General features: G+C 44.9%; 1 protein-coding gene across 3 annotated transcripts in view; it reads left to right on the top strand.

Annotated features, from left to right (window-relative positions):
* Positions 1-16871, top strand: part of cdkl5 (cyclin dependent kinase like 5) — a 172021-nt gene that overhangs the window by 63255 nt on the left and 91895 nt on the right. For all 3 annotated transcript variants that reach the window (XM_068040382.1, XM_068040383.1, XM_068040384.1), the window contains 3 exons: positions 4421-4466; positions 14236-14372; positions 15521-15641. In XM_068040382.1, the coding sequence (XP_067896483.1) occupies positions 4421-4466; positions 14236-14372; positions 15521-15641 (304 nt within the window). The remainder of the gene's footprint in view (positions 1-4420; positions 4467-14235; positions 14373-15520; positions 15642-16871) is intronic.

The following is a 16871-nucleotide window of genomic DNA, read 5'->3' as shown; positions in this document are numbered from 1 at the left end:
TCTCCTGACTCCCCAAAGCATGTCCACCCATCTACAAGGCACAAGTCAGGAGTGTGATCGAATACTCTCCACTTGCCTGGATGGGTGCAGCTCCAACAACACTCAAGAAGCTCGACACCATTCAGGACAAAGCAGCCCGCTTGATTGGCACCCCATCCACAAACATTCACTCCCTCCACCACCGACGCACAGTGGCAGCAGTGTGTACCATCTAAAAGCTGCACTGCAGCAACGCACCAAAGCTGCTTAGACAGCACCTTCCAAACCCACGAACTCTATCAACTAGAAGGACAAAGGCAGCAAATACATGGGAACACCACCACCTGCAAGTTCCCCTCCAAGCCACACACCATCCTGACTTGGAACTATATTGCCGTTCCTTCACTGTCGCTGGGCCAAAATCCAGGAACTCCCTTTCTAACAGCACTGTGGATGTACCTACCCCACGCGGCCTGCAGCAGTTCAAGAAGGCAGCTCACCACCACCTTCTCAAGGGCAATTAGGAATGGGCAATAAATGCTGGCATAGCCAGCGACGCCCACATCCCATGAATGAATGAATTTTAAAAATTCCTACCTCATTACGCATTACTAGATCTAAAATAGCCTGTTCCAGGGCAAGTTCTGCAATGTATTGCTCTAAGTAACAATCCCTAATGCACTCTACAAATTCATTTTCCATGTTGCCTCTGCCAATCTGATTTGTCCAGTCCATATGCAAATTAAAATCACCCATGACAATTGTAGCGCCCTTTTTACACACCTCCGTTATTTCCCGATTTATACTTTGTCCTACAGTGAGGCAACCCTTCGAGGGCCTATAGACGACTCCCACCCGTGACTACTTCCCCTTGCTATTCCTTATTTCCTCCCAAACTGATTCCACATCACGATCTGTTGCACCTATATCACTACTCACCACCGCACTGATAACATCCTTGATTAACAGAGCTACCCCACCTCCTTTCCCTTTTTGCCCATTTTTCCGGAACTTTGAATACCCTTGAATATTGAGTTCCCAGTCTTGATCACCCTGCAACCATGTCTCTGTAATAGCTATCAAGTCATATTCATTTATTTCTATTTATGCCGTCAACTCAACTGTTTGGTTACAAATGCTGCATGCATTCAGATAAAGAGCCTTAAACTTTGACTTTTTACCATTATTACTCATTCTGGTTCTAATTTCTGCTGCACTCTTCTGCTTATATTTTCTACTCCTTCCTGTCACACTTTGATTACCGTTCGCCTCTTCACTACCCTGCACCTCTGCTGTCTCGTTTCTTTTTGATTTTTTAAACTTCCCTTCAATTGAACACTCCCCTCCACTAATTTGTTTAAAGTCCTATCTACAACCCTTGTTATACGATTTGCCAGGACTAGTCCAAGCATGGTTCAAATGAAGCACGTCCCAATGGAACAGCTCTCTCCTTCCCCAGTGCTGGTGCCACTGCCCTATGAATCGGAACCCGATTCTCCCACGCCAGTCTTTGAAACACGCGTTTACCTCTCTAATTTGCACATGGCTCAGGTAGTAATCTGGAGATTATTACCTTTGTGGTTCTGCTTTTTAAGTTAGCTGCTCATAGTCCCTCAGAAGAACCTCTTTCTTAGTCCTATCTGTCGTTGATACCTACGTGGACCACGACAACTGGATCCTTCCCCTCCCACTCCCAAGTTCCTCTCCAGCCCAGAAGGGATATCCTGAAGCTTGGCACCAGGTAGGCAACACAGCCTTCGGGACTCCATCTTTGCTGCAAAGAACAGTATCTATTCCCCTAACTATGCTATCCCCTATTACTATTACATTTCTTTTTTCTCTCCCCACTTGAATGACACTCCGAACCAGGTGCTGTGGTCGGTTCACTCATCCTCCCTGCAGTCTGTGCCCTCGTCCACACCGGGAGCAAAAACCTCGTAACTGTTGGATAAGGGCACTGACTGAGGCTACTCCAAAGCTAAATTCTGGATCCCCAAACCTGCCTCACTCGCAGTCACACCCTCCTGTCCCTGACCACTGTCCAAATTTATGTAATTAATCTAAGGGGTGTGACTGTTTCCTGAAACACAGTGTCCAGGTAACTTTCCCCCTCATTGATGTGTCGCAGTGTTCGCAGCTCAGACTCCAGCTCATCAACTCTGAGCCGAAGGTCCTCAAGCAGCCAACACTTTCTGCAGATGTGGCCATCGTGGATCGCACTGGTGTCCCCCACCAGCTCCCACATACTACAGCTACAACACATCGCCTGCCCAGCCATCTCTATTCTATTTAATTAATTAATTTGGCATTTAAATATTTTAAAAGTGAATTTCTTAACTGTACTCTTCAGTTGTAATAAAGTCTCTTGATTTAAACCACTTGGCCGTGAAGAGACACGGACGAGATATCGACCAATCACCTACCTTGATGTCAAGGGCAGTCACTCTCACCTCACCTCTGGAACTCAGCTCTTTTGTCCATGTTTGGATCAAGGCTGTAACGAGGTCTAAACTGAGTGGCCCTAGTGGAACCCAAACTGAGCATCAGCGATCAGGTTGTTGCTGAGTAAGTGCTGCTTGATAGCACTGACGACAACACCTTCCAATGCTCAGCTGATGATTGAGAGTAGACTGATGGGGCAGTAATTGGCTGGATTAAATTTGTCCTGCTTTTTATGAACAGGACAAAGCTGGGCACATTGTCAGGTAGATGCCAGTGTTGCTGTGCAGGCACAGCTTGGCTAGAGGGTTGGAGGTGGGACGGGGGTGCAGGCGGTTCTTTCTGTAGCACAAGTCTTCACTACCACTGCTGGGATATTGTCAGGGCCCATAGCCTTTGCTGTATCCTGTGCTTTCAGTCGTTAGTTGATATCATGTGGAATGAATCAAATTGTCTGAAGGCTGGCATCTGTGATGCTGGGGAACTCAGGAGGAAACCGAGATGGATCATCCACTCTGTATTTCTGGTTGAAGATAGTTGCAAGTGTTTCAGCCTTTTGTACTGACATGCTGGGCTGCATCATCATTGAGGATTGGGATGTTTGTGGACCCTCCTCCTCCCGTTAGTTGCTTAGTTGTCCACCACCATTCACGACTGGATGTGGCAGAACTGCAGCGCTTTGATCTCATCCATTGGTTGTGGGATCGCTTAGCTCTTTCATGTTGCTTCCGATATTTAGCATGCATGTAGTCTGGTATTGTAGCTTCAACAGGTTGGCATCTCACTTTTAGGTATGCCTGGTGCTGCTCCTGGCATGCTTTCCTACGCTCCTCATTGAAGTAGGGTTGGTCCCCTGGTCTGATGGTAATGGTAGAGTGAGGGATATGCTGGGCCATGAGGTTACAGATTGTGTTTAAATATAGTTCTGCTGCTGCTGATGGCCCACAGCACCCCATGGATACCTAGTTTGAGCTGCTAGATCCGTTCGGAATCAATCCCATTTGCACACTTGTTGTACCACACAAATGATGGAGGGTGTCCTCAGCGCGAAGATGGGACTTTGTCTTCACAGGGACTGTATGGTGATCATGCCTACCAATACTGTCATGGATAGATACATTTGCGACCAGTAGATTGGTGAGAATGAGGTCAGGTAGGTTTATCCCTCATGTTGATTCTCTCACCACCTGCCGTAGGCCCAAACTGGCAGATATGTCCAAAAGGACTCGACCAGCTCGGTCGGTAGTCATGCTATCCAGGTGATCTTGGTGATGGATATTGAAGTGCCCCACCCAGAGTACTTTCTGTATCCTTGCTACCCTCAGCGCTTCTTCCATGTCGTGTTCAACATGGAGGAGCACTGATTAATCACTTGAGGGAAAGCAGTAGGTAATAATCACCTTGCCCATGTTTATCATGATGCCAGGAGACTTCATGCGGTCGGAATAATGCAGTAAACTTGGCAGCCAATTTGTGCACAAGCTCCCACAAACAGCAATGTGATGATGACCAGATAATCTGTTTTTGTGATATTGATTAAGGGATAAATATTGGCCAGAATGCCGGAGATAACACCCCTGCTCCTCTTCAAAATGATGTCACGGGATCTTTTACATCCACCTCAGAGATCACAAGGGGCTTCAGTTTAGCATCTTAGCTGATAATGCAGCACTCGCTCAGTGTCTGCCTAGATTTTTTGTTCTCAAGTCTGTGGTTTGAGACTTGAACCCTCAACCTTCTGACTCAGATACGAGAATGCTACCAACTGAGTCACAGCTGACAGAGCTAAAATTTGAAAATGCTTTTGTATGTTTTTGCATAATTTTGTACTTCCTCATAAATTAATCTATGCATAATTTTCATTGTTTAAGGACCGCTTGATATTTTTTGACATATTTTAATTTCTGCATTCAGATAATCAAATAAACACATCATGCTAATGGGTTAAAATGACTATCTTGGAATTTTTTTTGTTGCTAATTTTGGTTTTCATTTGTTGTAGGAAACCAATGAAATTGTGGCTATCAAGAAGTTCAAGGATAGTGAAGGTATGTGCAACCTGTAAGGAACATTTGCAAAGAACAAATTACTGTACTACCTCGTGGTCATGTAAAGTTGTATAGCTGGTGGTTACTACAAAATGAGTTGTGCATCACAGAAAATATCTCCTACATAATGTGACAAATTTTATAATCTTGTTCCTGGCATAGAATCATAACTAAACCTTTACATATATAGTTTCATACTAATGACCATATTTTAATAGTCACTTAAATAACAATAATACCCTTATTTCACAGTAACACTTTGCTTCATTCCCCATTATTGCATGGCTCCCCTCTCTATTCAAGAATGCTCCAATATCAGCCATAGAACCAGAGAAAAATTATGGCACAGAAGGAGGCCATTCAGCCTAGTGTGTCTGCGCCGGACAAAAAAACTAGGAACCCACTCTGATCCCCCCCCTTCCAGCACCTGGTCCATAGCCTTGCAGGTTACAGCACTTCAGGTGCATGTCCAGGTACCAGTTAAATGAGTTCAGGGTTTCTGCCTCCACCACCGTTCCTGGCAGTGAATTCCAGACACCCACATGGGTGAAATAGTTTTTCCTCATGTTCCATCTAATCCTTCTACCAGTCACTTTAAATCTGTGCCCCCTGGTAATTGAGCTCTCCGCTAGGGGAAACGGGTCCTTCCTGTCTACTCTATCTAGGTCCCTCATACACCTCAATTAAGTCACCCCTCAGCCTCCTCCGTTCTAAGGAAAACAAGCCTAGATGATCCAATCTTTCCTCATAGCTGCAACTTTCAAGCCCTGACAACTTTCTTGTAGACCTCCTCTGTACTCTCTCCAGAGCAATTATGTCCTTCCTGTAATGTAGTGACTATAAATATATGCAATATTCCAGCTGTGGCCTAACCAGTGTTTTATACAGTTCCAGCATTACATCCCTGCTTTTGTATTCTGTACCTAGCCAATAAAGGAAAGCAATCCATATGTCGTCTTCGCCACTCTATCTACCTGTCCTGCCACCTTCAGGGACCTGTGGACATGTTCTCCATGGTCTCTCACTTCTGCTACCCCTGTCAATATCCTCCCGTTTATTGTATATTTCCTTGCTTTGTTTGCCCTCCCCAAATGCATTACCTGACACTTCTCCGGATTGAATTCCATTTGCCAGTGGAGCATAGCTGAATGTAGCAGCTGATTATTATCTCTATACCAATTGGTATTACATTCAACATGCATTGTACTCGCTATCCCATTTAAGTAGCATGCTTTGTGCAGTGATGTTTAATTCAGAAGCATGAGCTCCACAGTACTGATCTCAACAACAAAGTCAACTTGCATTTATATAGGTAGTAAAATTTCCCAAAACACTTCATAGGAGCCTTACCAAAGAAATTTTGTCATGCAGCCACGTAAGGAGATATTAGGGCAGATGACCAAAAGCTTGGTCGAAGAGGTAGGTTTCAAGAACTGTCTTACAGGAGTAGAGAGAGGTCGAGGCGGAGATGTTTAGGGAGGGAATTTCAGAGCATAGTCCCTTGGCAACTGAAGGCACAGTTGCCAACGGTGGTGCAGTTAAAATCTGGGAAGCTCAAGACCAGAATTGGAGGAACACAGATATCTCAGTGGGTTGTAGGGCTGGTGAAGGTTACAGAGATGAAGAGGGGTAAGGCCGTGGTGGGATTTGAAAGTGGATGAGAATGTTAAATAGAGGCATTGCTCATCTGGGAGCCAATGTAGGTCAACAAGCACAGGCGTGATGGATGCAGGACTTAAGAACATGAAAAAGTAAGAAATAGGCGCAGGTGAAGGCCATTCAGCTTCTCAAGCCTGCTGTGCCAACAAGCAAGATGCTGGCTGATCGACCTCAGCTACACCTTCCCACATTATGCCTAGATCCCTTGATTCACTAAGTAGCCAAAAATCTATGGATATCTCACTTGAACATGCTTAAAGACTGAATATTCACAGCAAGTACAAGTTAGGATACAGGCGGCAGAGCTTTGTGTGTGCTTAAGTTTGTGGAGGGTGGAAGATGAGAGGCCAGCCAGGTGTGCATTGGAATCATGAAGTCTAGAGGTAACAAAAGCTTGGATGAGGGCTTCAGTAACAGACGAGCAGAGGCGGCATGGAGTTGGGCAATGATGCGGAGGTGGATGTAAGCAATGTTAGTGACAGTGTGGATTTGTGGTCAGAGACCTCTCCGGGTCAAATATATTAATTCTATGGTAATTGAGTATTCACTTGAATTCGGGTGGTGGGTATTAACTGGGGAGAGCATTAACTGGGGATTCACTTGTACTCCTGTATATAGGAGCAGACTGAAACTGTTGAGTTTGAAGGTGCATATTTGTAATGTGTATCTCTGTAAATAAAAGCTTATAAAGTCTGTAAAGGCTCCAGTTTTATCCTTCATCGCCTGTCTTTCTGGAATAGAACAAAATATGCCAAGGTTCCATCTCTATGAAACTGCTAACTTTAAAATTAAGATGAAAGTTTCCCTGCTTAAACATTGAATCTCAATTGGGACATTAAAGGAATCCGTGGGCCCACTTGCTAGGAACCTGCCAGCCAGTTACAGCAGAAATTAACGCTCATATAGGCAATTCCATTATAAGAGGCTTGAACCATAATTCCTCTTTGTAAAACTATTTTAGAACTGTGCGAGGTTTAAGTCCTTCCTTTCCTTTTTGGCCTCTTTGTCTCGAGAGACAGTGGATAAGCGTCCAGAGGTGGTTTGTGGAGCAGCGCCTGGAGTGGCTATAAAGGCCAATTCTAGAGTGGCAGACTCTTCCATAGGCGCTGCAGGTAAAGTTGATTGTCGGGGTTGTTACACAGTTGGCTCTCTCCCTACACTGCTATCTCTTTTCCTGCCAACTGCTGAGTGTCTTCGACTTGCCTCTCTTCAGCCCCACCTTTATAGCTGTCCGCCAGCTCTGGTGATCGCTGACAGCTGGCTCCCACGACTTGTGGTCAGTGTCGCAAGACTTCATGTCGCGTTTGCAAACGTCTTTAAAGTGAAGACATGGATGGCTAGTGGGTCTGATACCAGTGACGAGCTTGCTGTACAATACATCCTTGGGGATCCTGCCATCTTCCATGCGGCTCACATGGCCAAGCTATCTCAAGCGCTGCTGGCTCAGTAGGGCTTGCATGCTGGGGATGTTGGCTGCCTCGAGGACTTCTGCGTTGGAGATACGGTCCTGCCACCTGATGCCAAGGATTCTCCGGAGACAACGAAGATGGAATGTATTGAGACGTTCCTCTTGGCTGGCATACGTTGTCCAGGCCTCGCTGCCATAGAGCAAGGTATTGAGGGCACGGGCTTGAAACACTCGGACTTTTGTGTTCCGTGTTAGTGCGCCATTTTCCCACACCCTCTTGGCCAGTCTGGACATAGCAGCGGGCGCCTTTCCCATGCGCTTGTTGATTTCTGCATTGAGAGACAGGTTGCTGGTGATGGTTGAGCCCAGGTAGTTGAACTCTTGAACCACTTTCAGAGTGTGGTAACCGATTTTGATGGATGGAGCATTTCTAACGTCCTGATCCATAATGTTCGTTTTCTTGAAACTGATGGTTTGGCCAAATTTGTTGCAGGCAGCCGCAAGCCTGTCCATGAATCTCTGCAGATACTCTTCAGTGTGAGATGTTAATGCAGCATCGTCAGCAAAGAGGAGTTCCCGGATGAGGACTTTCCATACTTTGGTCTTCGCTCTAAGACGGGCAAGGTTGAACAACGTGCCATCTGATCTTGTGTGGAGGAAAATTCCTTCTTCTGAAGACTTAAATGCATGAGAGCAGCAGTGAGGAGAAGATCCCAAACAGTGTGGGTGCGAGAACACAACCCTGTTTCACACCACTCAGGATGGGAAAGGAGTCAGATGAGGCACTGTTATGCTGAATTGTGCCTTTCTTATTGTCATGGAACGAGGTGATGATGCTTAGTATCTTTGGTGGACATCCGATCTTTGCTAGTAGTCTGAAGAGACCATATCTGCTGATGAGGTCAAAGGCTTTGGTGAGATCGATGAAGGCAATGTAGAGGGGCTTACGTTGTTTGCGGCATTTCCCTTGTAGCTGGTGAAGGGAGAACAGCATATCAACAGTTGATCTCTCTGCTCGAAAACCGCACTGTGCCTCAAGGTAGACACGCTCAGCCAGCTTCTGGAGTCCGTTTAAAACTACTCGAGTGAAGGCTTTCCCCACTGTGCTGAGCAGGGAGATTCCACGGTAGTTGTTGCAGTCACCGCAGTCACCCTTGTTCTTGTAGAGGGTGATGATATTGGCATCGCGCATGTCCTGTGGTACTGCTCCCTCATCCCAGCACAGGCAAAACAGTTCATGGTGTGCTGAGAGTAAAGCAGGCTTGGCACACTTGAATATTTCAGGGGTAATGCCATCCTTTCCAGGGGCTTTTCCGCTGACTAGAGAATCAATGGCGTTACTGAGCTCCGATTTTGTTGGCTGTTTGTCCAGCTCATCCATGACTGGCAGAGACTGGGCTGCATTGAGGGCGGTATCAGTGACATAATTTTCCCTGGAGTACAGTTCTAAGTAGTAGTGCTGCACCCAGCGGTCCAATTGCTTGCGTTGGTCAGTGATCGTTTCCCCTGATTTGGACTTGAGGGGGGCGATCTTCTTGATGGTTGACCCAAAAAGCACTCTTAATGCCGTCATACATTCCTCTGATGTTTCCGGTGTCGGAGGCAGCTGAATACGAATGCATAGGTGTTGCCAGTAGTCATTTGCACAGCACCTGGCTGTGCTTTGCGCGGTGCTTCTGGCTGCTTTAAGTGCTAAGGATGTTAACTTGCTGGGGCCTTTCTTGTAGTTCAGCAGTGTAGTGCACTTAGCGGTTATGACTGGTTCCATCTCTTCAAAGTGAGATTGAAACCAGTCTGTATCTGCTTCTCACGTTTGCCAAAGGTGGTCATTGCTGAGTCATAGATGGCGTCTCTGATGTGGGCCCACTTCGTCTCTGCATCCCCTGCAGGAGTGTTTTGAAGGGCTTTTTCAAGTGAATTGAGAAACCTTTGTGACAGCTGTGGATAAGAAATTCTGATCGTGTTGATGCGTGGGCGGCCATTCTGTTTGGAGTGATGTAACTTCTTTGGTTTGAGTCTAACTTTGCTGCACACCAGGGAGTGGTCGGTGTCGCAGTCCGCATTGTGGAAGCTGCGTGTGATTGGAACACTTTTTATGGAGGCTCGCCTTGTGACAATGAGGTCCAGATGGTGCTAGCGACGTGATCTTGGGTGTCTCCATGAAACCTGGTGACAGGGTTTAGTTTGAAAGAACGAGTTGGTAATGCAGAGGTTGTGGTAGGTATACAACTCCAGCAATCTCTGTCCGTTCTCATTCATCCTTCCAATGCCATAGCGCCCAAGGCAGGAGGGCCTTGAGTCATGGTCGGCTCCAACCCTGGCGTTAAAGTCCCCCAGCAGGAACAAATGTTCAGTATTAGGAATGCGACTAATGATATTATGGAGTTCCTCGTAGAACTGGTCTTTAACTTCAGGTGGGGAGCAGAGTGTTGGAGCATAGATGTACTGGACCAGAGGCGGTAAGCAGTCGGATGGACAGTATGCATTCTGAGCCATTTGAGGGTGGCTCTATCATGCTGAGCAAAGAGTTTCTGATGGCGAAGCCCACTCCATGCTGTCTTGGTTCTTCTGGATTCCTACCCTGCCAGTAGAAGGTGTAGTCTTGCTCCCTTAATGATCCGCTTGCAGGGAGGCGTGTCTCATGAAGTGCTGCAATGTCCACATTGAGTCTTCTGAGCTTGTTAATGATGGCGGTCTTCGGAGAGTCATCTATTTGTGTAAGATCTTCTTACAGGCCAGGACACGTAGTTCTTGCAAAATGAAGGGCTGGTACCATCTTTCCTTTTTTTGCCGTGCTGTTTGGTGCTGTATTACAATCCACTTGTCAGGCAATGACCCTGAGCTCCAAGCACCCGTTGAAGTAGGTGGACTGTGGCAGGACAGAACCTTTCTGAATGGGGGCTGCCCGGTTTGAGGTGGGTGGTAGCTGCCCAATGAGATGCGACGACCTCTCCCACCGACAAAGGCAACCCGTGGCACCCAATCTCTATACCAATTGAGCTGGACTTAAAATCCGTAACTGCTGCCTTCCATGTTGTTTTGGTCGCTGTGAGGCGACTATGGAGTGACTTCTACATGGAGCCTGCCTGGGCGGAATGTATGGAGGTTGTGAGTTGCCCAAGCGTCAAAAGCCCCCCTTCAGCCTTCCTAGTTGGGTCCAAAGGAGTGCAGAGCATGACGTTTGGCTGCAGGAACTGCCGGTAAAGTGCCAAAGGTGACACATGACCACCTTAGGGGCTCCACTCCGGATTTTCTGTTTACTCCCTTAGCCTTAGTATCTCCCGAGACGCCCACAAGGCAGTGGGATTGTTAGCTCATATCGCTGAGCAGTGGCCCTAACAAGCAGAGTACACACTCTCTGCTGAAGTACCCTCCACCATCCACAATAGTCATAGCAAAACCCCCGAATATCCGTGGCCACTCGGCCCTTCGAGTCTGTGCTATCCCCCAGACATCATTCGGCACTCATTTGCCTCGAATTAAAAGAATCTGCCTTCACCCAGAGACATTTTCCAGCAAAGCTCTCCCCCACACCCCACGTCTCTGAGCCCTTGAAACGCAACTTCCAGACCCGGCCTGGGACTCATGGTCGCACTGGAAGCTGCCGAGCCCCCAGATGAAGTCGGTACAGTGCTGGCAGAAGGTGGGCTTGGTCAGCATCACTTTCCTCATGGCGGTGCCCATGGTCCAGGTGCCAGCGGTGGCCGCTCGCCGCCGCCACTTTCCCGCGGCCCCACAGCGTGCTGGAGTTGGGGCTGGATCCACACTGCAGCTCCCTCAAGCGGGGGAGCGAAGCCCAGCTTTCCGCTGTCTGTCAGGTTTGAGTTGTAAGGAGCCGTCCTTTCGGCAGCCCCACAGCGCCTTCTCCCTGCTCTGCACGATGTAATGGTCCTTCGCCTGGAAAAGCTCCCTGGCTCTGGGATCAGGGTCTCCACATGGTGAGGAAAGGGCAGAGCCCGGGGAGTGAACAGATACAGCATAAAGTGCGCCACAATTATGTAATACTAATTTTTCTGAGTATGTGGGCCAGATTTTCAAAGCTTGTTGAGTAGTAAAATAGAATTCTCATTATGCATAGCTTATCTAAAATTGAGGCAGAGGGCATCAGCAAAATGATGATATTTTGTAATTGATTCTGGTTTGATTAAATTTATAGACCTCTACATTTGCTTCCAGCAATGTCAATGTTGCAATAGCATTTGTTGACACACGAGACTGTAACTTGGGAAATTCAACTCTCCAATCAAAGGATTTGAAAATATTCATATATCCTTGATTCACATCTTTGCTCACACCAACATCAAAGCACAGTCCTACTTTATCCCTACCCGTGAGAGCAACTGTTGAAAAATATCAGTACTGCTGATGAATGAAGAAAATTCTGAAGAGTTGGGAATCCTTGATTTTGAAAGGACTTATTGGCACTTCCAAAGCATTTAGTTTCCCATCTCGCTGTGTTTCCCATTGGATAAAGTCTGTGACTATGGTCTTCATCAGTTAACCCACTGTTTTCCCTCTGTTTGGTCAACATAGTTGAAGGCATCTAGTTTGTTTTACTCTGGACAGTCATTTTGGATTTCTGAATATGGTTGGGGTTGGAGAAGGTGTAAGTGGTTATGCAAACTTCCGACATACACTTCCAGACAAGTCCTGGTCTAATATCATTCAGTGAGTTCAGTGTTCATGTTGTAGGCAGTGACTTAATTCCAGAGCTACTAAACCTCCCTCTTTCATATTATCGCCTTCATGGTCTGCTATCTATTTGGGTTTGGTTGATGAGCCAATTATTGTCAGCCCAGAGATTTATGTGCTCTCATTGTCCGCTTATTTTCTCTTGTTAAAATTGATTTACTTTTAAGAGTTTTGCACACTAAAGACAAATTCTGTGAACTTTGATGCATGGAGCAAGGCTGGGATGCTGTACGAATAGCAGTGGCTGGTGAACTTTATTCAGTAGACGGTACAAATTTGGCTTGGATGACTTGTGGCCTTATAAGGTTAACACTTTTTCTTGAATTCTCAAATGTGTATATTTACCAATATGTTACAATGAAATATTTAAAATAACAAAGGCATTCGACTGGGTAGATGCAGATAAACTATTCCCTCTCGTCGGGGAATTCGGAACAAAAGGGTGTAATTTTAAAATTAGGGCAGACCATTTGGGAGTGAAATCAGGAAGTACTTCTTCACACAAAGGTTAGTGAAAATCTGGAACTCGCTCCCCCAAAATGCTGTTGGATGCCAGGTTAATTGAAATTTTCAAGATTGAGGTCGATAGATTTTTGTTTGCTCAGAGTATCAAGAGATATGGAACAAAGGTAAATGGAGTTGATGTACAGGTCAGCCATGATATAACTGAATAGCAGAACAAGCTCAAGGGTCTGAGTGGCTTGTTGCTGTTCCTATGAGTACATTGATTCATCCAGATTGCTGGGTATGATTTTGATTTCACTGTGAACATTGTAAGTGAAGATACAGAGGCAGCTTGTTTGGCCTTGATTTTGGGGTTGGATTAGGCTGGGGTATAGCGGGCTTACATACGAGTGGACCTGTTGGTTAGCGATGTTGCCTTATGTGCAAGGATTGCTGTGTTGGGGTAGTTGCCCTTCATGGGTGATTTGTTGTGCTTGGAGGTAGGGGTTGATGAATGAGCCTCCAAGAGCATGTGTCAGATTCCAGCATGCGTTAGAGGCTGCAACACATCATTAGTTTTGATTGGCAGAGGTCCCATATGTTTCAGCCAGAATTTTGTCATGGAGAGTGATGCATTTGGATTTTAATAATAGTATGTATTTTGCATTTAGGGATGTTTTGTGTTCACTTCTTAAATAAGTCAGCTGACTACTTCTTTGATGAAAGTGTTTTATTATTTTTTTATTTATTTCGAGATACAGCACTGAAACACGCCCTTCGGCCCACCGAGTCTGTGCCGACCAACAACCACCCATTCATACTAATCCTACATTAATCTCATATTTCCTACTACATCCCCACCATTCTCCTACCACCTACCTACACTAGGGGCAATTTACAATAGCCAATTTACCTATCAACCTGCAAGTCTTTGGCTGTGGGAGGAAACCGGAGCACCCTGCGGAAACCCACGCGGTCACAGGGATAACTTGCAAACGCCACACAGGCAGTACCCAGAACTGATCCCGGGTCGCTGGAGCTGTGAGGCTGTGGTGCTAACCACTGCGCCACTGTGCCGCCCACTGTGTTCTTTGGAAAACTGTTGCTGCACACCTGGGTTTAAGTGATCCAGGAAGGAAAACAAACAATCGTAGGAATTTGTCTTGCCTGATGGTCATACATTTAAGTTCAGTCAATCTTTTCAGCGTTAATCAAGAACGCAACACCTTTGAAAACATGAGGTTTCCTTTTTATCAACCTATGGATAAAAAAGGCATCCAAGAAAACTTGTGTTGGACCCCTGTGACAATCTTGTAATTCATATATTGACCCTACCAAAGCAAATGAAAGCTTTGTAATTCATTTTCTTCTTTGAATGAAGAGGGCGAAAGAGTAATTTTGAAAGGAAGAAATAAAAGTTCTGTTAGTTTACTACTTTACTTCAGGCAAAATCCTTTTAAATTAATGCATATCAATTTACAGTGTTCTAATAAAGCCTAATATTTTACCAATATTTGAAGGGTAAGTAAAGTTGCAGCATCTAATATTTAATGTGTTCATTTCCAGAAAATGAAGAAGTTAAGGAGACAACATTAAGGGAGCTTAAAATGCTCCGTACTCTAAAGCAAGAAAATATTGTTGAACTTAAAGAGGCTTTTCGAAGAAGAGGAAAACTTTATTTAGTGTTTGAATATGTAGAGAAGGTGAGTGATACTGGAACAGCTGCAAAGCTAGAGATTTTTCTGCCTGATTTAAGAGATGGCTTCTCCTTCAACAGCTGCAGATGGGAAGTTTTTCCCAATTGGTCCTTGTGTAAATGCATTGTATGACATGATGGTCAGCTGTACAGACCACAAAAATCCTAGTTTCCATTGTTGATCTGTTGAGTTAGGAAATGTCAGCCAAAGATTTGATTGGAATAAGAAGTTGGCCTCAGTTTGTCTGGGCATAGGATGAGAAAATGAACCCCGGGTTCCTGCTCCTGGTCACCACCCAGTGACCATTGCTGGAAATTTGCAACGGTGTGCACAGGTGAGGATAAGATTGGCAACAACTTGCAGACATCTCATGGTCCTTCACAGGAGCTCTGTCAAACAAAATTTGACACCAAGCTACATAAAGTGTTAGGACAGGTGACCAAAAGTTTGAATAAACAGGCAGGTTTTAAGAAGCATCTTGAGAGAGAGGTGGGAGGTTTAGGGAATGAATTCCAGAGCTTTGGACCTAGCCAGCTGAAGGCATGGCTGCCAATGGACAAGTGATTAAAATCAGAGATGCCGAAGAGACCAGAATGGGATCAGGCTTGGCTCTGATGCCACCCACAGTCAAGTCTTCCTACACTCTGCTGTTGCGGCTAACATGATAAATAGCATTTTAGCCAAAGTACTGTAGAGCTTCAAGCATCTGCAGAATTGTACCTCAACATGACTCTCTGCCTTCAAAAGAGGAGTGGAAAAAAGTAGCTGTGTTAGTGAGGGGCAGGAAATTGCACAAAATAGATATATTGGTTTGGAGATTTCGTAATTATTTGGAACATGTCATCTTAGGTGAATGAATTACTTTATTTTACTGTTTCAGGAATATATGATCATGTCCTGCAATACCGGTGTGACTATTTGAATAATTTGTTTGCTTAATTTGTTGCTGGTAAAAATATCAATAATGCAAGACCTATACTGTGGAACTGACTTTTGATTTTCCTATTTTAAATAAAATCAGTGCGATATCTTTTCAAATGCGGGCAAAATCTAACTATAGTATTTTTAAATTTAATAGCATTTTCTGTTGACCTGCTGTGTGAAGTAATATTCTTTATGATAGTATGGAAAGAATATGTTTGTTTGATTTCCAGAATATGCTTGAATTACTTGAAGAGATGCCAAATGGTGTTCAACCTGAAAAAGTGCGAAACTATATCTACCAATTAATCAAAGCAATTCACTGGTGCCACAAGAATGATATTGTCCATAGAGGTAACCACTGCAAGAGTTATAACTTTGGAATCCTTTATTTCAGCAACGACACGTATATCTTCATTACATCCTTTATTCAGTAAAATACTTAAATTTGCTTTCAAAGGAATTCTGCAAAGAACAGTATGATTCCACTCAGCATTGTGCTACTCTTGTGATGGTCATGAGGAAAAGTCAAACAAGTTACTGGACTGATTTTGCCAGTTACTCAGTTACTTCTCTTTATGCTTGAGCGTGCAGTTGCTCTGGATTAGTATAACAATTGATTGTATATGGAACACAACCTAATGAGGACTGACTGTTTCATCCCATACCATGATAATTAGAGTGCAAGTTATTCTGTGTACATTGATAATAGGATATCCATTTTGTATTTGATGTCTGCTCAGAGCTGAATTCAGTTTTGTTGTTTTCTAATGGAAAATAGATTTGTCGGATCAGGGATACTCCGAGTACTGATTTTAGAGGCATGATCAAGTTTGAAATGAAGCTAATATACTACTAGACTAGATGTTTTTTCAATTTTCCAAGCTTGTATTTCTCCCTCCTGTCCTACTGGGGTTTGGATCATGGTTACTTACTGCATTCTGGTACATTGCCTGTGTGGTTATTCTTTGTCAGTCACGGTGAATGTTGACCAACTATTTGATTTTTGAGGGGTGTGAAAGAGATCACAGGTGAGCTTGATCTTGTCCACGTGCACTTTCGAGCAGGAATCAATAGACAACAATTAGGATAGGCTCATTTTTCCCCCTCCTCTTTTCCCTCCCCCCCCCCCCCCACCCCCCAAAAAGCCCAGGTTCCCTGAGGCCAATCTCAGCACAGATTTAAACCTTTTTGATCTGTATGGATCAATTCCATGTCAGGTAGTATGCTTACAAACTGATCCATGTGGCTCCATTAATGTAAATACTTAAAAATAGAAGCAGGTATTTTAAACTTCTGCCTCACTTCTGAAAGACGCTTCTGTCTGCTCCCTTCCAGCCTCCCGTCCAAAATACTGACTGAGATGAAAGCAAGGCAATGTGCTCTCATGTATCTTGTTGCTACTCCAATAACCGTCTGTTAGGAAATGAGTGTGTGGGGGACAGAGTAACACACAAGTTTTATTTTGCTATGTCATCTGTCCATCTACACTGCCTGGGAATATTGACATGGACTGGGTGGCTACTGTGAGGAGTTGCAACATGCATATTTTAGCTTTAATACAAAGTATTAGCACAGCTAGGC

Source organism: Heterodontus francisci, chromosome 10 (genome assembly GCF_036365525.1).
Source record: "Heterodontus francisci isolate sHetFra1 chromosome 10, sHetFra1.hap1, whole genome shotgun sequence".
In the NCBI taxonomy this organism is placed as follows: domain Eukaryota; kingdom Metazoa; phylum Chordata; class Chondrichthyes; order Heterodontiformes; family Heterodontidae; genus Heterodontus; species Heterodontus francisci.
The sequence above is the reverse complement of the archived record's forward strand: the minus strand, read 5'-3'. Positions and strand labels throughout refer to the sequence as shown.